Source organism: Diorhabda sublineata, chromosome 1 (genome assembly GCF_026230105.1).
Source record: "Diorhabda sublineata isolate icDioSubl1.1 chromosome 1, icDioSubl1.1, whole genome shotgun sequence".
In the NCBI taxonomy this organism is placed as follows: domain Eukaryota; kingdom Metazoa; phylum Arthropoda; class Insecta; order Coleoptera; family Chrysomelidae; genus Diorhabda; species Diorhabda sublineata.
In genome coordinates this window covers 15,073,222-15,100,804 of record NC_079474.1, presented here as the reverse complement: position 1 = coordinate 15,100,804, position 27,583 = coordinate 15,073,222, and the positions used below count along the sequence as shown (strand labels likewise).

Here is a 27,583-nt window from a genome sequence, read left to right as displayed (position 1 = left end):
ACAGGATTCGAAACTATACTATACCGATACAAACGTGGCAACAACAACAATGAATAAAAGTAAAATCGGGAGAATGGACGCGACGACTGATAAAGGACTTTAGACTGTGGATAGAAAGAAAGTTCGGAACTTCTTCATTATCCATTATCTTGACAAACAGACACTTGATTGTACGTACCGTGTACCCGATGCAGATGATGTCGAACACACGTTCATAAGGTTATTGGCAGTCTAAGACTGATAATATCGTCCAGGTGATACTGCACTAGATAGAATGGTGGCAATAGGTTGCTACCTTCATATAATAGGAAACAAATAAACGGAAGAACATAAACTGATAGATCCCCCAATAAAAAAATTAATATCGCCATAGTTCCTGGTTTGACGGAGATAACAGAAGATGGCGGTTTAATTGGTAGGGTACGGAGTACCACATATCCATCTAGATTCCTGGTGGAATCTAGATGCCGCCAGGAGAGCTGATGGACCAAGTTTAGCCCAGTCTTGGCGACTAAGCTTGGCCCATCGTTATCACTCAAGAGTTTTACCAAGACTGGGCCAAGCATGGCTTACAAGCTTGGCCCAGAGTTCTACATAGTTGGGCCAAGCCAGGGACAAGCTTGGGCCCTTGGAACTTTCCTCTATGAGCTATTAATTGGATTCCGCATCTTCTTAAAACAAATCTGATTACTAACTAACATTAAAGTATGTATATTAATAAGAATGATGTTTCACCTTGTGATGATTCGTTAATTCTTGTAACAGTAAAGTTGTTGGTTTCTGACTACCCGTGGGACTATTTATACTGGAAGAACTTCCTAATCTACTTCTAGATCCGCTAGGTTTGTTCCCGCTTATACCGGGTATTTCTTCATGTTCCAAAATTGCGGGAACGATAAGAGATTGAATTTTCTCTCTTATATTTTTTACAACCCCTAAAACGCGATAATTAACCAAAAATGTATTGAAATTTTTATTGGTTTATATTACCTTGGTATATCCATATAGTATGATCTGTGAAAACTTGACGATATTCAGATAAATCGAAATTTCGAAGACATTGATCGTTTTGTTTGGGAGTGTTATTAGTTTGAAATGCTTTTTCTCCACTATACTGTTTCATAGTAAATATCAGTCTAAAATTTGTGTTCATGTAAAAAAAAAATTTAACTCAGATACAAATATTTGTTTTATGTTTACCTAACTACGTTCGATAGCCATAGGGCCGTCGTTTCGAAATCGCTAAGGCGTTTTCTGATAATCTTTTTTAGTGAATTGGAAAATGATGATAATAACAATTTAACTTTTTCCTCGTCATTTATGTAATCTGTATAACGGACACACATGAAGATAATGTAAGCTGGTAAACCAGGAAGTAGAGTTACAGCTGTTCGAGGCTTGATATCTAAAAAAATTTCATTATATTACACAAATATCACAGTTTTATTGATAAAATCACTATTTTAGGAGATAAGACATTCATAAAAAATCTTTACAAGCTTATTTCAAACTGCAAGAATTTCTATTTTTAACTTTTAAACTTTTAAACTCCCCCTTGTTCATCATGCTATAATGGATCGATGAACTATATCTTTCTGTGTAATCTTCTTTATTTTGAACGACACCGAAAGGTTTGAACAAGCCAAAAGTCCTAAAGATTACATAGTCATGCATGAGAACTATAAATATCTATTTGCAATTAAAGTTGAAAATTTTATTTTTTTTATTCAAAAAAGGAAGTCCAAGTTTAGTTAAATCATTTACAGACAAAAATTTATGTGAAAGTGTTAATGACACAGTGGAAATAGTTAGTAGTACGTTTAGTGTTGGGAAATATACGATTTATACCGTTATTGAAGGAGAAAACTAAAATTTCAACTAGGAAATCATTTATTACTTGTCGTGATTCCAAATGATAAGCATAACCTCAAACCTTTCTGAAGTGTGTCCATCGATAGCAACCTGGAAGGATCGATTTTTGAAAAAAATTAATCGAACAATCGATAAGTGAGGACGACAAATCTCAGTTTACATCATTTTGACGTTTCTTAGGTACCATTGTGTTTGATCTTCATGGTAATCCTTCTCGCTAAATACCCTCTTCATTACCACCTGATGAATTTTACCTTTCGTCTAATGCACTGGATACCCTTTGAAATGCCTAAGATATATCGCTTCATAAACCATAGCGCAACCATGAGTTTCTACATATATAGTTTCTATTAAATCAAGGTCAAGATTTATACCGTTATTGAAGAAGAATTTGTCGAGTTTCGAGCAGCGCGTGAAGCTCCAGGAAAACCAAAATTTCAAATAGGAAATCATTTATGACTTGTCACGATTCCAAATGATAAACATAACCTCAAACCTTTCTGAGGTGTGTCCATCCCATAGCAACCTGGATGGATCGGTTTTAGAAAAAGCATCATTTTGAGGTTTCTTAGGTACCATTGTTTTTGATCTTCTTGGTGATCCTTCTCGCTAAATACCCTCCTCATTATCACCTGAGAAATTTCATTCTTTTACATTTCGTCTAATGCACTGGATACCCTTTGAAATGCCTAAGATACATCGCTTCATAAACCGTAGCGCAACCTCGAGTTTCTACATATGGTTTTTGTTAAATCAAGGTCAAGATATTTCTTATGGGTATGCACCCAATTATAGATTGAGTTCTACTTACTTAATAGTTGTTTCATTATGATATTTTCGTCTCCTTGTTTGAATGAAAACATACCAAGGTACGCCCGATCTTTTTTTCGAATGGTAGGTTCGTTGCGACTCGTAATAACCGCGCCGTTCGTTTTGATATGGGTATCATTTGCCAAATCGAAACCGGCTTCTTTTAATTTTTTCAATAACAATTTTTCTCGTTTTTTAAATTTACGTAGATTTTCGTTAATAGAATCGATTCGGTCGCGTAAATCTAGATTTTCAGTTGTTAGACGATTAATTTCGAATTGCATAAAAGCCATTTCTTGCGTTTGACCCGAACCTAAAAAAAATACAAGTCAAAAGGATTCGCTTTTAAAATTTTAACGTACCTAATAAATTAGCGGACAGGATACGTTGTTGTCTGTCGTTGTCCTCTTGTAGTTTCTCAATTTCTAATTTAAGTTCTTTCTCATATGCTAAATATTTTGCTTTTTCGTCTTGAATTTCAAGCTCAAGTTGTTTGTTGATGGTTTTTTGAGTTTCGTACGCTTGAGCAAGTTCGCCATCTTCATTTATATATTCACCTATAAATGTAGAGTCAGGGTTCGGGAATTAATAAGAAAATAAAAAATATAACGTGAAAATAAAATTTAAAAAAGGGATAACTACGTGACTCACATGTACCTGTATGAGTTTTTGAGTTTAGGATAGTCTTCATATTATTAGTTTGTTCCGCTAAGATACTTTTCAATTGTATAATTTCTTCGCTTCTTCGCTGTAACTCATTTTGTGCAGTTGCTAGCTGTTTGTGCAATTGTTGTAAACCATTTCCTGAATAATAAAACAAATTATCAATAAAATTCAACATAATTTTCACCATAAGTCCATAAACTACAATTTTGAGACGACATGAGTTGTGATATATTTGAAAATGAATAAAAAATCCATTCTACTTACCTTCTTTAATACTATTTTGTAAATCAATCAATTGTTCATTAAGCTGAGAATTGATTAATTCCATTTCAGAAATTCTTGCTAAATATTCAGCTTCAGTCTTAGCTTTCTCTACTTTAGGTGACAGATCAAGTTCATCTAATCGTTTTTGTATCCTTAATCGTTCTCGCTCACTTGTGGATAATTTGTGTTGGAGTCTAATGACAAGACTCACATCCGCTTTCGTTAAATCTGACGATGGTTCCACGTCAATAATTTGTTGTTCGATCGAAGCTTCCACCTCTTGATTTGTTGTTGTATCGCTAGTACTTGGAGTGTGATTTTCACTAGCCCCTGTAATTAAAACTCCAAATCGTTATATAAACTGATTAAACTAATAAAAAACTTTATTACCTTCAATTTTCCAATTAACATCTTCTAACCTTTCCCTTGCCGAGCTATTACTAACCGTAGATCTAACGGATCCGTATCCATAATCTTCGGGAACATTAGCAGTTAATAAAACTTCATCGATAGCTGAGATACTACTCAAATCGCTGATATTTCTTTTATGTAATCCTTGGTAACCTTGCGCTTTGATTTGACTCTTCAGCTCTTCGCAATATTGTTCCAAATTATGATATTCGTTCAATAATCTTTGATAAGCTTCTCTATCTGAATCAGTTTCGTTTATAATAAGAAGTTTTTCTTCTTCTAATCTCACTTTTAGATTTTCTTCGGCACCTTTTTCGTTCGCTCGTACAATTTCGTTCATATTTTCTAATTCTTCTCGTAATTTTGCCGTTTCTTGCGACCACAGTTTTTGCTGATTCTCAATATCTTGTTTAATTCTGTCTTGTTCGTTTATTAAATCCATCTTTTCGTCCCGCTCGGTTTTAATATCCCCTTCAAGTTTCTCTATCAATTTATTCTTTTCTATCAATAAATTATTCAAGTTCTTTATTTCTAGTTCCTTCGATTTGAAAGATTGTAGTTTGAGTCTGAAAATATATAATAATTGTTATTAATCAGTTTAAAACTTTTGAAATTACGTAATTCAATATGGCGTTTGTAGGCAAACTTACTTTAGGTCGTGTACTTCATTTTGATAGCCTTTCAATTCGGAATTTGTTTTGTTTAGACCTTCGATCCTTTGTTGTAAACTAATAATCTTATTCTCCAAACCTTTGTTAAGCGTTTTAACGTGTTCAATGGATCTAGCTTCAATCTTTAGTTTTTTGTATTGCCGCCTTGCGAGATATCTTCGAATAGCTGATTGGCATATTATAATTTTTCTTATCTTTTCTTTATACGATCTACGGGCCAACCAACCGCGAACGTGTTTTTGTATAACAATTGCCTGAAATTTAGTAAAAATATCAGATTTTTGAATAGTTGAAGCTCAAAGTTTTGACGTAATCTAAGGCAATTCTCTAATCGATAAATAATCTAACCTAATCTATCTTTTCAAGTACAAAAAAATTTCGATTACTAAAGATTTGAGACGTACCGCGGCGTTTTGTTTCAAACGTAAGAATTTTAATCTAGCCATAAATCCTCTTGCTCGAGTTTGTATTCCCAAAATTGAACGTCGTAGCCTTTGGTACTGAATCCTCTTGAGCCACCCACGAACATACTTTTGTATTTTTATCGAAGCACGCGTTCTTCTTATTTCTTGAGCCAACCTAAAAAAAATAATAATCATGATACCCGCTATTCATATGAATGTGAAATAAATGTGAAGTTGGAATACCTTCTAACCAAGACTCCTCGTCCGTATCTTTGTATTAGAGCCGCCGATTTTCGAATTCTCAAATACTTCTTTCTACAGATAAACATCCTCACAGTCTTCTGCATCATAATACAACACTCTTTCAGTTTATCTGCTCGAAGTTTTTCCAAGTAAGCAACTTGGCCGGCTCTGAAGAATATCATCGTTTTCCCGAATTGATAAGTCGATGAATCTTTGATGCATTTTTTTAATATAACTTCACAAGTTTTTTTTATATCCGTTTTTATGATATCTCTACTTTTACAAAACACTCGATAACGATAAAAGAAATCGATATAAGTCCATCTACTGGGGAAACCTGCCGAAGACAATCTAATAGTTTCAAGTACACCGCAAGCTCGAAGCTGTTGGACAGCTCTCTTCGGCTCGTATTCAAATGCCGCTTTCGAATCGTTCGGTTTTATACAACGCACGTAATGTGGAGTCGTGGCGTTTAAGGTAGTCATAAGTTTATTGAGGGAATCTCTAAACTGGAAACAAAACATATCAATTATTTACAGAAATGCTTAAGGTGAGACACACCAGATGTGAAAATTCATTTCGAGCTTGGTGAGTTATCAAATTTGGACAAAGTGCAACAGAAACTTCAGCCTGTATACTTTTGAAGTGTTTTATCAAGAACCAAGGTGTTTGGTTGATCTAATGCATCTTCAGAAGGAAGAGAGGCTTCGAAAACATGAATCGCGCAGTTCAAGATCTGCTAAGTGACTCAGTGGGAGAAAAAATATCAAACCAACTTCTAGAAAATGCCCCCAGATGCAAGGACTCTTGCTGTAAGTTTTTTATCTCTACAGGAAACTATACTACTACGGTGGTGACTGGAAACTCCTTCGAAAAACTATCCAGATATCATCTAATTTTTGCAAGGCATTGGAAAACGCTCGTACAAGAAGAAGCGCAGCTACAAATGTTGATATACAGCTACCGATATTTCTTAGCGCTTAATTTCAGTTTGCCAAATAATTACGTCTTTAGTTCCGCTGAATTTATGGCTATGCATTTGAAATAGTGCTCGTCTGAATAATGTTATTTCAAATTCATGTGCAGGGTTACCTGGAAGTGGTGAAAGTATAAAAAAAAGGAAAACATAACGAGCGATTCAACATGGATCCCACTGTCTCTTTCAGATGATGTTCAATAAGTCGTCTGTGGTGACGTTTTTATTCTGCAGGAACTTGTCATGTCATTCCTTGCTTTCTTGAGGGATAACTTCTTGTCCTTGCAAGATCATGTCAACTCTCACGTGGTTCATGTGAGGTAAAAGGCTAAGGTACAGAATCACTTCGTAGTTGGGTAGCTGCCCTCTTAAAGATTTGGGATGATCTGTCGCAATAGATTATTCATTGTGTTATTCTGAGCATGATTTGTCATTTATTTTCCCCAAGATTGAAGTTATAATTTAACAAAATAACTGTGAACGGATGGAGGGCTCAAGAGAAAATGATAAACTTAGTTAAGAGCACTTACTTGTGAGCATACTGACTGTTTATGTGTTTTCTGCGTACTCGGCATCGGTTTAGCTGAAATAACTTTAAGTTTAGTTCTCGGGGGGGCTAATTTCTGAGATTCGGGATTGAATAATTTTCTAACTAAATCATTTGTGCTACATCTTATAACATTTATCTGTTCTTCTATTACAGTATCTTTATTTTTTTCTAAGAATCCATCACTTTCATATTGTACTTTATCAGCGAAATGATTGACTACGAAAGCTGAAGTCCCAAAACGAGGTTTGCTAAAATGTGGATATTTTGAACATTTGCCATACAATTTTTCAGTCCAAGAAGAATCTGTACCTCGCGGCATCTGAAAATAAGAATATACGAATCCTTAGACAATATCTACATTAGAAAAGTGTTCAAATGAATGTATTAATTTTAAAATATAAGAGAGTTAGTTTTATTTAAACCTATATATCTGTATTACAGCGTCCTCTATGATATTCATTGAGATCCAGATTGTTTATTAAGCTACAAGTTTATAACCAATAGAAATGAAGCTTTTAATAATATTTCCACGTCAATTATTGTCTGACGTATCTGAAATTAATCAACTTGACATATTGCAACATAAGTTTACAAAATCAAATTCAATTTACCTTTTTTAAAAGGAAAATCTGCAAAAATGTCCTATAGTGAAAGTGATAACGAGAATTTAAGTAGATGAATAATTTTACTCTTAGTTTAAGGATAGAAAGGACGAAAATAGAGTTAACAACTTTTCAGAAAACGTCGTAATTGTTTATTTTGACGGGTTATCTAAAAAATTGAAACCCCCGAGTCTATGAACACCATTCAATTTTAAAATCTACACTATCAAATATAAAGTGGATGTATTAAAATATTCGTAATTACATACTTAACTTAAAAATCTAAAGGATATGAGGGTAAAATCCACCATATCTCGGGAACCGTTTATAGTACAGCTTCGGGAAAAAAATTTGTAACAAACGTGACCTCGAGAAAAACCTGGAAATTATTTACAGAGTTGTAGGTCCACCGCCAGAGGGTGTAATTAAATACCAAAAATTATATAATGAATAATTTACAAAATTTTGCCTAATTACAATGCATTTAAACTATGATTAACATATTCTTGGATGGAAACATGCAGTTTTAATTAAGGAATATAAAATTAGACCAAATTGGCAACAGAATAACGAAAACCCCATGTCGATATCTTTTTCGTATTACGAAAGAAATAGAAATATGTAAATTTTAAGCATTTTCCTTTAAACATAAATTACTCCGGGTTGACTGAAGGGATTTTAACATTTTTTGACTCCTCAAAATTGTCTTTCCTTGTTCTATTAATAATAGTTCCAATTATAATGTCAATATTACTTATGCTGTCACCGGGAAACTGCGGGAAACATTTTTCAAGGATAGCTTTATATAGATAGTATACGTTACTCATTAGATTGTTTCGAAATTATAACTCTTACATTGCTAGTAAAAGATAGATAGATAGGTTAAGTAGAACTGGACTTACAGACGTTTTATCATAATAAAGTTTCCGCTTCCCTCCACCTCTTATTTGAAGAGACAGACTAAAACTTGTAAAATCAAATATACGCTGAATTTCTTGAACAATACGATAATCATCGTTTAAATGCATTTTAATTAGACAAAATTTGTAAATTATTCATTTTATAATTTTTGGTATTTAATTACGCCCTCTAGCGGTGGACCTACAACTCGAGGTCACGTTTGTTATAAATTTTTTTTCCCGAAGCTGTACTATAAACGGTTCCCGAGATATGGCCGAGTGCCATTCTTATTGGGACACCCGGTACGTACAATAAAACCTAGCATCAATTTTTCCTATAAGGAATACTACCTGTACATAGGGTGTAGTAAAAATTGAAAATCAAATTTCCGTCTTTTTCTCGGTATTTCCAATTAATTTTCACATATTCCCGGTTGAAATTTACTTTCAAGTATAATAAAACAACTAAGTTATTTTTTTTTATTTAATAATTCTAGTTCCACTACTACAAGCTGTTTTTGAGAGTCTTCAAGAATGTTTTTCTTTCATAATTTCCTGTTCTTATTTTTCAGTTTCCAGCAAATCTTGTTGTTTTTTGACTTTTTGTGGTGGTATGCCATATCTTTAGTAGGCATTCCTCATAAAGTATCGTAGATGTCGAAATAACTATACTTTTTAGTCCAAAAAATGTTTTATAGAATCGTACACTCGTTTATAAGTTTAGAGTCTTCTTTTAAATTTTCAACCAAAATATCCTTTTTCTACGACCGTGCGTTTTAACCCACTTTCCCGCACGCATTTTAGTTTTGAAAGTGTCACTTTCCCGCACTAGTGCGGGAAAGTGACATTCTTCAAAGGAGAAACAACTATCAAACCACCCGGGTTTGATATCGTTGCTATGACAACCCAAGCGTGTAATTGTTTCTAAAACTTCAAAGTTGTACAAAACGTCTTGGAAGTGACCAAATAAGAACAATCTTCTTCTAAATTACACCACATTAAACCGAATCATCAGATACAATTCATTCGACGAAGAACTTCCCGAAGCCATTTTGAAGGCTGCAAATGAAGCTAATTCCGAACTGTTACCTGCCAAATCCAGACTAAGGTATGAGAAGCAATACGACTATTTTGTTGCATGGTGTAAGGAGAAAGGGGCCAAAACTTATAAAGAAGAGGTATTTCTGGCGTATTTTTCAGACCTAAGTAAGGTTTTGAAATCTAATACATTATGGTCCCGCTATTCGATGTTAAAAAGTTTAGTAAAAATAAAACAAAATTTGGATATAGGAAACTTCCATAAGCTAACGTTGTTTCTTAAACCAAAAAATATTGGTTTTCGAGCACAGAAAGCACAAGTTTTTACAAAAGAAGATATATCCAGGGTTATGCTAGCTCCCGATGAAGTATACCTGATGATTAAAGTGAGTATCATTTTTGCACTGGCTGGCGCTCTCCGCAGATCCGAGCTTGTAAATATCACTGTCGACGACATTCAAGATGAAGGCAACCTAATTGTTGTGAAAATTTCTGATTCCAAAAATCATTCGTCAAGATCATTTGTTTTATCTGAAGAAATAAATGATGGAACCTATTTGACGCTGTACAAAAAGTAGGCAGATTTACGACCACCTACCACGGCATACCGCCGATTTTTTATTCATTATAAGAATGGAAAATGCTCAGTTCAATGCGTTGGCGTAAACACTTTTGGTAAGATGCTGCATATTTACGCCTACCTAATCCAGAACGTTATACAGGACACAGTTTCAGATGTTCTTCGGCAACGTTCCTAGCAGACTCCGGCGAAGAAATAACCAACCTAAAGCGCCTCGGTGGCTGGAAGTATACTATTGTCGCTGAGGGCTATTTGTAGGACTCCGAGAATCAGAAGAAAAAAATATCAAATAAAATTCTCTGTACTACAAATGACTTAAAACCGTTGCCGTCACCGTCATCGTCATCTTTATGCGACCTGCAACCGATGCAATCCTCATCGACGTCATCTTCCTTCCAGTTGAAACCAAATAACTCCACTGGACCGGCAATTCTTACTAGTCTACAGAATGCAACAAATTGTGTTTTCAATATTAATATTTATAATAATTAGTAGTTTTTAGTTAAAGTTTTGTATATTATTATGTTATGTTGGAATAAAATAATTTTAGAAAAATGGGTTGGTACACTTTTTTGTATATACGGTCGTAGAAAAAATAATGTTCCTAACTCATGCGTAAAGTGTCTTTCCCGCACTTGACCGCTTGCCCGAACTCCGCTCCGCGTCGTTCGGGACAACTGCAGTCGCGTGCGGGAAAGTATCACTTTCCACACTTGTTAGGAAAATAACTATTTCCTACTGTCGCAATGACGTGAGAAATTATTAGAAGAAGTTGCAGCACATTTTTCGACCTTCATAATTTCCATTTAAGAATCATCTACTCTATCACATCTAGAATAGTTTTCTATCTTATTTACAGTGATCTGTTTTTACAATCCTTGCGAAAGATCAACATATCCTTTGACTCTTTGACCCCAATGCATTTTTTCAAAGCCTAAATCGATATCTTGCACTTTATTGAGGTCGCATAATAAACATTGCATTGGTATCTTGTTTGAAAATGTCTATTTTGAGAATAGAACCGCCTCATTCAATTATTCAGAACCGTAATCGGGTTTTTGAAATTATTCCGAAGTAGGTACTCAAGGTTTTTGAAAAATTTTCATTCCCTACTATTTTATTTAAAAATTTTTTCTACAGAAGAGACTATGAGTTTTTCTTTTAAGTACAGAATTTATGAAAAAACGCCTGTTTTTGTTTTAAATGTTTTTTATCAAATCTATTTCACTTTAAAAATTAATTTTGTAAAAAACAACATTAGGCCCTAAAAGCTTCAGTTAGGTAACCATAGATAAGTAAGACTGTAAAAGTACAGTTACGAGGGAGGTTCAATATATAATTTCGATTTTCGACATCAGTCGGAAGGCTTTTGAATTCCCGTCAAATCCCCGGTTTTTCCCGGCCCTGCGAAGTTCTCGTCTTTTCCCTCAATTCAAATATTTCTCTTCCCCAATATAGGAGCAAAAGCATCCATATAAACCTTGTTGTTTTACCGATATTACAATAAATTATTTATTGATATTTTTTTTACTATATCAATGATACTTTACCTTACATTCTTCGTCTAATAAATCTAAAATTCCTAATTTTGCTTCAATCAGATCTATGCAAGGTTGATTATCGTAAAATTCAATCATCTTCCATTCTATTCCTTCCCTAATATATTCTTCTTGTTCCAATTTAAAAACGTGTAAATTAAATTGTTGCTGCAACTTTTCGTTGGCGTAATTTATACAAAATTGTTCGAACGAATTGATTTCGAAAGTTTCGAATCCGTATATGTCCAATACGCCGATAAATCTATGTCGTTGAACTTCCGATTCTAAAGTTCTATTTATCATCAAGACCACCCAATTGAACAGAGCTGAGTAAATGTGTTTCGCGAGTGCGTCTCTAGCTGTGGTAGCGTCCTGAACTGACATCGGTTTGAGGTAAACGTCACGCATCGAAATCAATTTTCTTGTACATAACCACTCCCGCATTTCTTTTTCATCTATTTCCAGAAGATTTGATACTATTTGTAGGTGTTTGTCGTTTTGCTGAAACATAAATCACAAATAATGTAACTATCCTCAATATGAAAATAGAAAGTTTTAAATCGACTAAAACTTCCGTGAAATTTTATGGTTATGTCACCCCAAATTATCCCCTAGTCTTCTACTTAACAGTCTCAGTACCAAATAGGTATTTTTCAGTTGAATGGTTGCAAAGAAATTAATGTTTTTCTAAAATTTGGACTGTAACCTTAATATTTTGAGTCCTCTTATACACCTCTACTCTGTGTTGGGTCTTATGCAAGAGATTCTGCATTTTACAACAGAGGTCGATGCAACAAGTACTGACTTTATACGGTAGATAAAATAATCAAAACAAGAATTTTAGTGGTTAAATTTTACCTTAATTGCACAGCCTTCTTGATCTTGTTCATTTTCAACTTTAATTATTGAATCAGTAAATTCAATGTTACCAATATGAATTATGGAAGCAATAATTTTAAACATATCGTCTTGTTCTTTTTCTGAAAATCCTAATAAATTTAAAGCTATCACTGTTTCTTCGAATTCTTTAGAATCGTCGACGCCTGCTACGGTCGGACTATTTCCTTGATTCAAATAATGAAACTTGCTTTGGTGGTCTGGAAAATAACATAACCTATAATATTTCTCGAAACTATGAAGACTATATCGATGTAGAATCAATGAGAAAATACGAAAAAAGAAGGGTGAATTATTTTACTGACAAAGTTTGTTATATGAATTCCTTTAGTTTGTTCTGACAGGTCAATACCTTATCAAATACCATCTTAAGACGATGGGCAAGGCAGAGGACGACAACTGCAGATTCTGCGAGCAAGCCTTGGAAACGATTCCCCAAAACAATCTACAAACTTTTAATGGATATAAAAAAAATATTAGCAGAACTGGTAGATGTCTTTGAGATCTATAGCTTGGAATTATACCTTAGCGGCATGTTGCATAATTCCCTCACAAACTAAACTTAATTTTTCAATAAAAATCCCTCCGATTAAACCATTTTTTTATAACCCTGACCATTTCTTAGATGAAGTTTATTGTTTGGATTGTCTTATTGTTTTTTAGAGTGAAATAATGTACCTAAATTTCATTTATTGTGACATATCGGTGGAAAAAATACTTGGATATATTCAAACAGTCGTTTGAATGCTGCAGAGCTTTTGATTAGTATTAAAACCCCATATACCTTTATTTACCGATCACTAAGTACAAAACCACGTATTTCATTAACAATTTTTGAAGTAATAACTGCATATGAAACCAATTGTTTAGAGCAGCTGTGAATAAAATGATCATGATGGTCGCCAACTTTAAATACGGCACTTTAAGAAGAAGAAGAAGAAGAAGAAGAAGGGGTAATTACAGCAAATAACATCCACAGAAGTTCAGCATCGGTTATGTCCATTAAAGGAAATAACCATCCACAAATCGTTCCAGGAAACGATGTAATTTCTGAATAATTTTTACGTAACTTTGGTTTTTTAAATTGTTTTATTACTCTCTCATACATAAAAATAGACTATAAACAACTACGGTTACCTTTTATTATATGATATATCTTAAAATGGATCCGTCGCGATGTCGAACGATACCCCTGGTTTTAGTTGAACGAATAGAGGGAAAAAAACGATAACTAAATGAAAAATAAACAAAACTAACAAATTGAAAAGATATATTTTTCCTCTATTATTATATTTAAAATGAAACTTACCTAGTTGTAGATGAGGTAACTTTTTAGCTGCAGAACAAAGTTGGTAAAATATGTGATAATTCCTTTCATCGGGTGCTTGAAAAACTACTCGACTTTTCTCCAGTAAATAAGTTCGCATTGAAGCTCCTATTATGTGGAATTGCTTATTAAATTGAAGTTCGATGAATTTACCGAATCTCGAACTGTTATCATTCCTCGTTGTCTTTGCATTACCAATTGCCTTGAACATGAGATTATTTTGAAATATGAAGAAATCGTTGCAGGATCCATTTGGCGCAACCAGAATTTGATGGTAAACATGACCTTGACATTGGATATGTGGTAGGGTTGATAAAAAATTGAAAATAAGAAGTTTGGAAAGGAATGGCATGACATCAGAAATGACACATTTCAAGGTCAAGGTTATAGGAGCGAGGTCGTATTTCTATTAGACCCCAGTAGAAGCCTTTAAACATGATGAAAAATTGAAAAAACAATATAAGACTGAAACCCAATGGAAAATGAGGAGAATGTAATAAAAAATCGAAGGAAAATAATTTACCAACGATCTGAGTTTGGGTAGAAGACGGGTATTCGTTTATAAGGTTAAAAAAAACGGTTTAACTTGATTTTCCGCACAACTACAATTACTATAGGAAAAAGTCACATAGCAAAGTTGTAAGTAATGAAAAGATCCACAACTTTTCTATACTCACTTTTTTCAAATATCCTCAAAATTTAAGTGAAAAATTGAAATAATCATGTTTTTGGTTTTTTATTTTAATCTTTTACTTTTTCGTGAAATTTGGTAAAAACTTACATTTTTATGTCTCAAACAAACTGTTATTTATTTTCAAATATTAATTTTTTATCCTTATTTTGATTGTTATTGAAAAAGAATTTTCAATCGAAAATATTCCACTTGAAATATCAGTTTTTTCTAAAAATTCGGTGAGTGTTTTTTTCATCGAAATTTCTTCTTTCTGATAGTGTAAAAAATATTACCAGCACTAAAAACAGGCAGCCCAATTTTTTTTAATTATTATGGACATTTTTTTACGTTTATTTAAATTTTATACTCTACTTTTATTTTTCATTGTCACATTTTTCATGTAATTATAGTGTAAAATTTTGATAAATGTCTAAAAATAGTACAAAAATTTGGATTACCAGTATTTTTCTTTTTTTTTCTTTTCCGAGTAAATGTACCATGATTTTGATGATATTTTCTACAATAATTATGTTTTTGATTTTCATTTTTATCTTTTACAAAAAACCCTTTTATTTCGTAAAATTTGATAAAAACTTTTTTTTATCTCAAACAGACTGTAATTAATTTAATTTGAAATATTAATTTTTTAACCTTATTTTGACTTGATATTGAAAAAGCACCCTAATTTTCAATCGAAAATGTTCCACTTGGAATATTACCTTTTTTTAAAAATTCGGTTAGTGTTTTTTTCATCGAGATCTCTACTTTCTGATAGTGTACAAAATATTACCAGCGCTATCGTAGATTTTCTCAGAAAAGGCAAAGAAACTGAAAAAAAATCAGGCATCCTAAATTCTTTTTTTTTTTCAATTATTATGCACATTTCTTTTTAAATTTATCAAAATTTTACACTATAATTACTTTTATTTGACAATGTAACATTGAAGCTCACATTTTTCATGTAATTATAGTGTAAAACTTTGATAAATGCCTAAAAATAATGTATATGCTTAAAAAATTTCGATTACCAATATTTTTCTTTTTTTATAATTTCTGAAAAAAGTCACCATGATTTGGATGATATTTTCTACAATAATTATGTTTTTTATGTTTATCTTTTACAAAATACTTACCTTTTTATGTGTCAAACAAATTGTAATTTATTTATATCAGAAAATAGAGATTTCAACGACCTAAAATCTCACAGATATTATAAAAAAGGCGGGAGATTTTTCGATTTTAAAAAATAAATATTTCAAATCAAATAAATTATAGTGTATTTGTGACATAGAAAGGTAAGTTTCGAACAAATTTAGTAAAAAAAAGTTTTATGTAAAAGATAAAAATAAAAAACCAATTTTTCACATAAATTTTGAGGTTATGTGCAAAAAGTTTAAATACAAATCCTGGAGACAAGAAAATTTATTCACTAATTTTCAATAATTTAACTGAAACTCCAACAAAATATTTGTTTTTACAAATTTTATATTAGAGTTACCTCCATTATTGGGCTGCTCGCTAAAACTTTTTTTTCCACTTGAGTTTCCGTTGTGCTTCCGCCAACCGTAGCAAAATACCTCATCGTGTATTTCGCAGATACCGTTTTACCGGCACCACTCTCACCAGAAACAATTATACTTTGATCCCTTTGTTCTCTTTCCAATTTTGTGAAGGCTTCTTCGGCAACTGCGAAGACATGTGGATCGAGATTACCCAAACTCTGACCCCTGTATGTTTGTATTGTATCAATGTCTACAAAAATTAAGTCAAAATAATAAACAGTGAATATTATCAATTCTAGCGATAGTTGCTTGAAAAATACCACTGGATTAGAAAGTACACAATATATACAAGATTTGTTTCAAATTTGAAGACGCCATGTTGTTTAATTTTTGTTTGCGGAGACAAACATCGCAATTGTGGACCAAATGAGGTGTACCGAATTTATTAAACATCACTGGAAAAAGTGTATGAAGCTAAAAGGAGATTACGTTGAAATATAAATATTTTTTTACAAAATTTTTGTCTTTTCTTTGTTGGGTAAGGTACTTCTAGAATCATCCTCGTAGAGAATAAATCATATTTGGTATTCTCGATTTAAAAGCCACTATTTCCAGAACGCTGGAATTGTTTTTGTTCACTTTTTCAATATCAAGAGTTAAATTGGAAATAAATATTAAGTATTATGTAGCAAATTTGTGAAATAAATTTATTTTTTCAATATTAATTTTTGTAATTAACCTAAAAACACTCAATATTTCCGAAATAATTGAATATAAGTTAGAATACTACACATGGATTATGTCTTCCACGCCGAGAGAATCTTCTCGGATTGGAGTCTGGTGAATCCCTCTTTCGTAGAGCTGGAACCCTCCGGCATGCTCAGTGTGTGGTGTTTACCTTCTCCTTATCCTTCGGGAGATGGTTGATATCCCATTAGTTAGGCGCCATGTCGTCGTCGTCTTCAGGAGAGCCTCGTCAATAGGAGATAACCCTCCTCTTCATGCCAAAATGGATGCAAACCTCTTGGGGTGATAAACAAGGCCACTTGCTCTTGCCTCCATATGAAGTTAGGAGTCATCTGGTGTCGGAGATTTTCCAACGACGATGTCTGACTTTTTGACGAACTCAATTTGAGAAGGTTTTTGTTCGACGAAGTGAACCAGACCTCTGTAGGATCGATTCCACATCGAGTCCTACATTTTGATATCACCATTTTTAGCGAGTAATTTTTTGTTTTTGGTGACGAAAAAATCATTTGGGTGACAGGAATTGGCTTCAATATATTGGTTACACGCTAGAAGCTACATCAGTTAAACTATCCTAGATACACGTTGGGCATTTTTATTTTACCTATATAATAATTTTGAATAATCTAAAAAATCACTCAGGTCTATTGGTTACCAAACAAAAAGTTGAAAAAATCATAGAAAGCGTCCTACATAACCCTATTGGTAGATGAGATCTGATTTTGAATAAAAAAAATGTTATCTTTTTGTAGGCTACTCTAAATAATATACAGGAGGTTGCATTTAAAATAGAATGTTGATATTGGCTACTGTCACTTGTCACACCCTGTATAATAAATGCTCATATTAAAATACAAATCGATGTGTCCGTAAGTTTTTTCTAATATGCTCTAATTTATTTCTCAAAGAATTTTTTCCATTTGTCTGTTTCACAAAGTACAAACTAAACTGTCAAATTTATATAAAATTTTGAAATTATCATTTTTGTCGGTGTTTGTTGTGTCACTTACTGTATATAGGTAACTCGGTATAAGGGTTTATTGCAACCAGTACAATCCCGCAATATGTATAAATATAATTCTTTTGGCAAAATCTGTATTGTAAATTATTTAAAACGGCGGGTTCGTGAAGATACGACAAGGCCGTTAAATCGTTTTCACCCAGTAATATCCTGGGATTCATCAAATAAGGAAGATCATTTTCGGTTTTTATAGTCAATACTTTAGTTTCTTTGGATGCAGTAAATACACTTATCGACTTTTTTGACAGGGTATAATCTTCAAGTAACTCCGCTGCTTCCCATACTATTTCTGCGTGTGGAATCCATACTTGCGTTCCCTGGAAACAAACACAAATTTCAATATATTTATAATATTTTTGAGCGTATTAATTGGTTCTGGATCTTAACTAAAAAACAATCGACTGGGATAACCAATTCTTAATGGTACACCAGCATTTGTGTACCAGTGGTGTTCGAAAAATTAAGGAAACCAAATGAACTCTCATATATCAGATCAAACAAAAATGTTTTTTAACAGTCAAAACATCGAAGTTATGGGTCATCCACCGTACAGTCTTTGTTTGGCATACACACATTGCTGTAGATCAAAAATAAATTGCGAGGTCAATTCTTCTACACCTGAAGATTTGCAGAGCCATATCCAATAATAAATTTTTTTGTCTATCTCAAAACTTAAGTACCAACCCTCTTAATGTGGGAATGAACCTTTTTAAATATCAAAATCTTTTAGCTGGGTGTACTCTTCAATAATTTTTGAAACCCTCGTAAATATTTGCCAATAAACTGATTACTTATAAGATGGAGATGATAATGAACAGCTACTTGTGAACGAAGATCAAATAACCGATTAAATTTAACTGCGATGACTCATTGTATTAACTAACATAATGTTATCTCCATTGGGATGATTCCATAATGATAAATTTTATCCAGTGTTAATAAAAAACCGTGAAACCGATAAAATTATAATTTCACATTGTTAGAATCAGCTATGTGTTAATAATTTTTTTGTCTTTAAATTTGACATTTTTGCTGAGTCCGACACGTCAAGAAACCCATTCTTTTTGACATACAAGTTTTTTTTCATTTATTATCTGATAAAAACTATATTTTAAAATAAAATTACCATCATCCTTATAGTTTTTTTTGACAATTGACAACTTCGTGACAGTTTGACAGGCAAACGCTCCACGATCATAACGCGAAAACTCCGAAATTTGTCCTCCGATTCCATCCAAGTAAAAGATACAAGTTTCAACGGTGTGATTATAGATAGAAAATTCGCTGGAATTACGTGTTTTCACGGTAAAATACTTTTTTTTAAACAAATAACTACTTTACTAACACAAAATACAAGAAAAATGATAACTAAATAAAAGTTATAAAAATTACAATCAAAATCTAAGATTCAAAATAAAAAATCTAAGTATATACAATGGGATCAATGTTGATTTTACAATTTTATGAAAGATTAACCGATTCCAGGACTATAATAAAATCATGTGATGACGAAAGATCACTATAATACGAGGGTTTTTACAAAATAGGAGATAGAAATGAACAAATACAAGACAAAATGTTTATTTGCTTGTTGAACCATTTTTCCATACGTTCAAGCAAATTCTGGAAACATTTTTCCCAAATGAAGCTAATTTAGTAGAAACATGGTTTTGAAACACTTCAACAGCTCGAAGTGATGAAAATCGCCTTCTGCGCATCTTTTGGTTGACAGCTCTTGTTCCCATCAGTGGAAAACAATAAAACATTGAATCGATGTTTTCTCCTTGAGTTATTTGACGTACTTTCATTGTAGAAGTACGAAAAGATAAATCTCTAGATTCATTGATCTGAGCTACTATCTCTGCCTAGACTATGAAGACTTGTGATTAATGCACGAGGTTCAACCGATAATTTCTTGGTTTAGCCGATTTTAAAACTTACAAGTCTGAATTTACGAGAACGGAAACAATTCGTCTACGAACTTCACAATAAGATGTCTCGGTCCAAAAAGTTCTTGCGCCTAACAGGACTAACTACAATCATAAACACCAAAAAAATAATTCACAGTTGAAGAATAATGAACGATTTTGTTAAGTTTTAACTTGTCGTATTCAATATAAACATGCGTTTGACTAAAATAAACAAATTATGGTGAATTATTTTGAAATTTAATGAATGAATTATGGGCTGGGCAAAAATTTTTTAACGGTAGTGTATATATGAATAAAAAATAAAATGTAGCAGAGATTAAACAGTTTAGGAAAATAAAAGGTAAATTGAGGATGGATAGGATAAAAAATTTGGTAATTATAGGAAAGCTTAAACAAAAGCCAAAGTTAAAATTTTGTTATTCAACTGACAGATGGAAAACTTCAGTGAAATTTTACTTACAATTACCTTATACCATTAACAAAGTATTTTAAAGGTAAATGATTGCATAGATACTAATTTTTTTCCAAATTTGGAGCCCCAAATTCCTCGGGTATTTAGCTTGGTATAGAAGTAAATTGCCCCCGCCAAATTTTTGGCTCCCTTATACGCCTCTGTTCTGTGTCAGTTCTTATGGGGTACACCCTGTATATTTATATGAAATAACGAAACGATTTATGTCAATTATGTGTAATCAAATACAGAATATCCATGTAACTCGAAACTTTCGTTACAGAAAGATTTGAAGGTTAAAAAACGACCACATTTGACATTAAATAATATCAAATGATAATATCAATGATAACCTGAATGAGTAATGAATCATTCTCTTCATTTGCTACAATCTCATTTTTTTAATTATTGGAAACTATTATAATAAATACGAGAAATATTCAAAAAGTAAATAAAACTTTCGGTTGAAGCCCCTATATTTTGGTATAATCATTCACAGCGTCTAAGTCGATGTCTCGACCATGTGAGTTTCTTCAATGAACATAAACTTTGTTAAGACCCAAAAGTCCTAAATTTATGGCTATTTATTGCGGGGGCATTGTGCAACATCAAGATTAAATTGAAAAGTTTTATCCTCACTTAAAGTATAAAACATAAAGAATATGCAAACATTGGATTGTCTATTATTCATATGAAGAAACTACTGAGTTGCAGATATAAACATGTATATCGATGCCAAATTTTCGGTTGATTGAAAAGTAGAAAAAATTTTATATCAATACATACGTTGCTATACATATAGGGTTGTCTGCAAAAAATTCAATTCTACTAGAAGTTTGTCGATTTTACAAAATTTCAACGCATGTGGAAATGATTGTCTGTGTCAGTTCATTTCGAGCCATGAGACAGTGTCTATTATATAGTGTATTCTGACACAATATACTTACCTCGGATTTCTTTGTCAATCATTTCCACACGTGTTGAAATTTAATTTTTAAAAACTCGCTTTTTGGTAGACATATAAAAATACACTTTATAATGGACACTGTTTCATAGCTCGAAATGTATTGACACAGGCAAAAACATCGGGACCATACATAATCCGATCCTGTTAGGGTCAGGTATAGATAGGTAGAGTTTTTTTTATTCTATTGTCTCTTATATATTAACTAGAGGTTAGTCACTTTATTAGATCGTAGGAAATTTTATAGCAGAGTGGAAAGTATATGACTACGACCCAATTAACTCGATCAGTTTCCAAAGAACCATGAACGTGATCCGCATTAGTTTTCGAAGATTCAGATCATGATCAGGTTAACTCGATAATAATTTAAATAAATTCCTTTAGTATTAGACTTTTTAGGTGAATTGGCCACAACGTAAATCGACGAAGCCAATTTCCAATCTAATCTTGGTTTAACAAGTTTTTTATTATAATTTATAATATAATATCAAACTATTATTGAATAAGATTGAAATAGAATCATGAGATCAGTTATGGAAGACACGACGAATTGAAAAATGAAAATTTAAGAAACAATTATTAAAAATATTGTTAATTGACTTATGAAAGGTTCTCAGGGAAGAGAAAATAGTAGTGAAAGGTCAAAACAATAAGTATTGTAAGCCTTACGGTCATATAATTAACAATTTAGATAATTGATGTTCACATGATTTGTTATGGAAGTATGTTTTTCAAATACAGGGTTATCTCATATTTTTCCGAATGATCCTGTAATATTGAGAATCTGCAATTCGACACATATATTCATGCTCGATTTATATGATTCGTAAAATTATTATACGACGGTGTCTTGGAAATTTTCGACCCAAGAAACAAACAGGGAATTATTTTTAATTAGTTAACTAATCTCCTTTTCAATCAGTATTGCGATGCTATAACTTTGTCAAATAATCGTCCGTTTCCTCAAAAAGGCGTTTACCTATGCGTCATCAGATTGAAATCTCCTGCAGATGAAATTTTAAAATAAGGAAACAGGAAGAAATCACTGGTGCCACATCTGGTAAGTCCGGTGGATTTTTACGTATAATAAAGCACATATTATTAATTAGTTAATTAATCTCCTTTTCAATCAGTATTGCGATGCTGTAACTTTGTCAAATAATCGTCTTTTTCCTCAAAAAGGCGTTTACCTATGCGTCATCAGATTGAAATCTCCTGCAGATGAAATTTTAAGATAAGGAAACAGGAAGAAATCACTGGTGCCAGATCTGGTAAGTCCGGTGGATTTTTACGTATAATAAAGCACATATTATTAATTAGTTAATTAATCTCCTTTTCAATCAGTATTGCGATGCTGTAACTTTGTCAAATAATCGTCTTTTACCTCAAAAAGGCGTTTACCTATGCGTCATCAGATTGAAATCTCCTGCAGATGAAATTTTAAAATAAGGAAACAGGAAGAAATCACTGGTGCCAGATCTGGTAAGTCCGGTGGATTTTTACGTATAATAAAGCACATATTATTAATTAGTTAATTAATCTCCTTTTCAATCAGTATTGCGATGCTGTAACTTTGTCAAATAATCGTCTTTTTCCTCAAAAAGGCGTTTACCTATGCGTCATCAGATTGAAATCTCCTGCAGATGAAATTTTAAAATAAGGAAACAGGAAGAAATCACTGGTGCCAGATCTGGTAAGTCCGGTGGATTTTTACGTATAATAAAGCACATATTATTAATTAGTTAATTAATCTCCTTTTCAATCAGTATTGCGATGCTGTAACTTTGTCAAATAATCGTCTTTTACCTCAAAAAGGCGTTTACCTATGCGTCATCAGATTGAAATCTCCTGCAGATGAAATTTTAAGATAAGGAAACAGGAAGAAATCACTGGTGCCAGATCTGGTAAGTCCGGTGGATTTTTACGTATAATAAAGCACATATTTTTAATTAGTTAACTAATCTCCTTTTCAATCAGTATTGCGATGCTGTAACTTTGTCAAATAATCGTCCTTTTCCTCAAAAAGGCATTTACCTATGTGTCATCAGATTGAAATCTCCTGCAGATGAAATTTTAAGATAAGGAAACAGGAAGAAATCACTGGTGCCAGATCTAGTAAGTCCGGTGGATTTTTACGTATAATAAAGCACATATTTTTAATTAGTTAACTAATCTCCTTTTCAATCAGTATTGCGATGCTGTAACTTTGTCAAATAATCGTCTTTTTCCTCAAAAAGGCGTTTACCTATGCGTCATCAGATTGAAATCTCCTGCAGATGAAATTTTAAGATAAGGAAACAGGAAGAAATCACTGGTGCCAGATCTGGTAAGTCCGGTGGATTTTTACGTATAATAAAGCACATATTTTTAATTAGTTAACTAATCTCCTTTTCAATCAGTATTGCGATGCTGTAACTTTGTCAAATAATCGTCCGTTTCCTCAAAAAGGCGTTTACCTATGCGTCATCAGATTGAAATCTCCTGCAGATGAAATTTTAAGATAAGGAAACAGGAAGAAATCACTGGTGCCAGATCTGGTAAGTCCGGTGGATTTTTACGTATAATAAAGCACATATTTTTAATTAGTTAACTAATCTCCTTTTCAATCAGTATTGCGATGCTGTAACTTTGTCAAATAATCGTCCGTTTCCTCAAAAAGGCGTTTACCTATGCGTCATCAGATTGAAATCTCCTGCAGATGAAATTTTAAGATAAGGAAACAGGAAGAAATCACTGGTGCCAGATCTGGTAAGTCCGGTGGATTTTTACGTATAATAAAGCACATATTTTTAATTAGTTAACTAATCTCCTTTTCAATCAGTATTGCGATGCTGTAACTTTGTCAAATAATCGTCTTTTTCCTCAAAAAGGCGTTTACCTATGCGTCATCAGATTGAAATCTCCTGCAGATGAAATTTTAAGATAAGGAAACAGGAAGAAATCACTGGTGCCAGATCTGGTAAGTCCGGTGGATTTTTACGTATAATAAAGCACATATTTTTAATTAGTTAACTAATCTCCTTTTCAATCAGTATTGCGATGCTGTAACTTTGTCAAATAATCGTCTTTTTCCTCAAAAAGGCGTTTACCTATGCGTCATCAGATTGAAATCTCCTGCAGATGAAATTTTAAGATAAGGAAACAGGAAGAAATCACTGGTGCCAGATCTGGTAAGTCCGGTGGATTTTTACGTATAATAAAGCACATATTTTTAATTAGTTAACTAATCTCCTTTTCAATCAGTATTGCGATGCTGTAACTTTGTCAAATAATCGTCCGTTTCCTCAAAAAGGCGTTTACCTATGCGTCATCAGATTGAAATCTCCTGCAGATGAAATTTTAAGATAAGGAAACAGGAAGAAATCACTGGTGCCAGATCTAGTAAGTCCGGTGGATTTTTACGTATAATAAAGCACATATTTTTAATTAGTTAACTAATCTCCTTTTCAATCAGTATTGCGATGCTGTAACTTTGTCAAATAATCGTCCGTTTCCTCAAAAAGGCGTTTACCTATGCGTCATCAGATTGAAATCTCCTGCAGATGAAATTTTAAGATAAGGAAACAGGAAGAAATCACTGGTGCCAGATCTAGTAAGTCCGGTGGATTTTTACGTATAATAAAGCACATATTTTTAATTAGTTAACTAATCTCCTTTTCAATCAGTATTGCGATGCTGTAACTTTGTCAAATAATCGTCCGTTTCCTCAAAAAGGCGTTTACCTATGCGTCATCAGATTAAAATCTCCTGCAGATGAAATTTTAAGATAAGGAAACAGGAAGAAATCACTGGTGCCAGATCTGGTAAGTCCGGTGGATTTTTACGTATAATAAAGCACATATTATTAATTAGTTAATTAATCTCCTTTTCAATCAGTATTGCGATGCTGTAACTTTGTCAAATAATCGTCTTTTTCCTCAAAAAGGCGTTTACCTATGCGTCATCAGATTGAAATCTCCTGCAGATGAAATTTTAAAATAAGGAAACAGGAAGAAATCACTGGTGCTAGATCTGGTAAGTCCGGTGGATTTTTACGTATAATAAAGCACATATTATTAATTAGTTAATTAATTTCCTTTTCAATCAGTATTGCGATGCTGTAACTTTGTCAAATAATCGTCCGTTTCCTCAAAAAGGCGTTTACCTATGTGTCATCAGATTGAAATCTTCTGCAGATGAAATTTTAAGATAAGGAAACAGGAAGAAATCACTGGTGCCAGATCTGGTAAGTCCGGTGGATTTTTATGTAAAAAGAAAGCACATTCGAATATTTTGAGTTGTGTCTATCGTGTGCATATCCTGTGGATATTGATCATCTGTAGGTTGAAGGATTTGGGAAAAACGTTACTTCGCAGCTGATTAGAGTTAGGGATAAATATAATTTCAAAAAATTCTACTTGTGTACCGAATAGTTTAATTATTGTAATTTTGATATAAAGGAAACTTGATTGTATAATAAAATGTTCTTAAATTGCATAGAACTGAATTCCCCGGGGGAAAAAGTAATTTCATAAAAACATTTGGTTACCAGTTACAGAAGAGAAAATTACGTGAACATTTGGCTGTTAAAAAAATTTGGTGCTTCAAAAAATCGAGACAGACAACGAATCATGGATCTATGCATATGAACTCGAAACTATCGGCTGTTTGGAATGAGCCAAATCCAACAAAACTAAATGGTAGCCTATTCTTTCGGAATAACTTGAAACGTCACTACCGTTTCATTGAAGCGACGAAGAACGGTTAATTCTTCAGCATTTGTTTACCAGAAGTGTTCAGGGATACCAATCGCAGAAGACGTATTAATCTCCATCACGACAATGCGATCTTCGAACAGACAAAACATCTAATAGATAGGCAATTCGTTGAACAATCCTTATTTGGCACCTGGTGCTTTCTTCTTATTCCAATAGATCAAAAAAATTGCGAGGTCACCGTTTTTTACACCTGAAGAAGCGGTTCAAATCACAGGTTTTGGAATTAACAAAATGCCTCGACAATTGGTTTAAACTTATGTAGAAGTGTATTGATCTTGATGGAAAATATTTTGAAAAACAAAACTATATCCAATTATGAACTGCTGAACATTGCAGGTAGGGCTAAATATCCAATTCAAATTGGGCAAAATAAACAAAAACAATTTTATAAGCAAAGCTTTGAGTCAAATAAAACTGAAGGGTGCTTACGCCAAAAATAATGATTTCTATCGATTACTAAGTTTTCTATTTTAAGGTAATTTTAGAATGATTTCGTAAAAAATTAAAGTAAAATCAAAAACCGTCCTCTTTTTCTACTGTATAACACCCTACAAAAGTACCCTTATAACTAATCATTTTTGAAACGATTTAAATTATTTAAAATAATTTGAAGTAACAATTTTGCACGAAGGTCGTTCAGATCTAACTTTGGAAGCTTTGGAAGTGAAGCACAGGGTTTAATTAACACTTCGCAGGATTGGAAGGTAGTACTAAGGTCTCGTTTTTAAACCCAATTTTCTAAATGGAGTTTAGGCACTTTCTTGCACCAAATACTTCAAATATTTAATGATAGAAATCATATTATTTCATTTCATTTCAATTAACCTTCTTTAGATAATGAAATAACTTAAATTAACATAATCGACGAACTTTACTTTTAATAGATTTTCTTTATATTTGAAGGGATTGCGTGTTTTGTTGCGTGGACGACTATGAGGTTGTTTACTAGTAACTGGGTCATTATATTCGATATATAGTGTTACACAAATTTACTATATATAAATTCTATTATATACTACAAAATATATAAACAAACTTTATCATTTTACATGGAGAATTTGTTAAAAAATATTATTTTCAACACGAATTTAATCATTATCATTTCCTGACTGAAACAAACATGAAAAAAGTCGATAAAAATGTTCATCATTAATTTTTAAGCTTAAAAGTTTGGAAATATGAATAGTAAAATATTTGATAAGGAAATATTTATATAGATAAGGTAAAAAATAGATTTTGTCGGGGTGTACTGTATATATATAACAATATAATAAATAATTTTGAAGGTAAAAAGATATTATTGTACTCACTTTAGTATATAATTCTACAGCGGACATTTCTTATAATCAAAAACCGAAATCACAAACCACGTTCCGAACTTGTAAAGAATTTAACAGGTAGATGCGAACATACACATATAAATGTACCTGTCCTCAATAAAAACTGCTTATCTTATCAACGGCTGTTTTTGCAAACACAAAAATTGTATGACCAGAAAATGTTCCACGTTTACAGCGCACCATGCTTGCCTATAGTGGATATTGATCAAAAAACCAGTCCTGCGTCGCAGTGTTGCCGTCTAAGTGCTAGTAAAAGTTGGATCATGCTTGAGGAAGGTAGGTTTTGAAAGGTCACGGGGTCACGGTCATAATCTTAATAATTTTAGTTTAATTGATTAATGCGTTTTTGCGGATCAATGAATTTTTTTATGCATTTATGTAATTTGATGCTCATTATATACCGCTAGATTTTTTACTTCCTATTTTAATTCAATTCAAAATATGAAAAA

The 27,583-nt window shown here is 32.6% G+C and overlaps 1 protein-coding gene across 3 annotated transcripts in view; it reads right to left on the bottom strand.

Annotated features, from left to right (window-relative positions):
- Positions 1–27,337, bottom strand: part of LOC130453285 (unconventional myosin-Va) — a 32,925-nt gene extending 5,588 nt beyond the window's left edge. The window contains exons 1-18 of one of the 3 annotated variants that reach the window (XM_056792949.1): positions 27,105–27,337; positions 17,681–18,008; positions 15,920–16,173; positions 13,731–13,950; positions 12,383–12,621; positions 11,537–12,025; positions 6,848–7,186; positions 5,342–5,850; positions 5,099–5,273; positions 4,674–4,948; positions 4,003–4,589; positions 3,613–3,942; positions 3,340–3,486; positions 3,045–3,239; positions 2,684–2,995; positions 1,201–1,405; positions 991–1,136; positions 736–935 (exon numbers count right to left, since the gene is read on the bottom strand). In XM_056792949.1, the coding sequence (XP_056648927.1) occupies positions 736–935; positions 991–1,136; positions 1,201–1,405; positions 2,684–2,995; positions 3,045–3,239; positions 3,340–3,486; positions 3,613–3,942; positions 4,003–4,589; positions 4,674–4,948; positions 5,099–5,273; positions 5,342–5,850; positions 6,848–7,186; positions 11,537–12,025; positions 12,383–12,621; positions 13,731–13,950; positions 15,920–16,173; positions 17,681–18,008; positions 27,105–27,131 (4,977 nt within the window). In that variant the 5' untranslated portion in view covers positions 27,132–27,337. Of the gene's footprint in view, positions 1–735; positions 936–990; positions 1,137–1,200; positions 1,406–2,683; positions 2,996–3,044; positions 3,240–3,333; positions 3,487–3,612; positions 3,943–4,002; positions 4,590–4,673; positions 4,949–5,098; positions 5,274–5,341; positions 5,851–6,847; positions 7,187–11,536; positions 12,026–12,382; positions 12,622–13,730; positions 13,951–15,919; positions 16,174–17,680; positions 18,009–27,104 lie in introns of all 3 variants that reach the window. The other 2 variants (XM_056792957.1, XM_056792941.1) reach the window with 2 other exon arrangements.
- Positions 27,338–27,583: the final 246 nt, after the last annotated feature.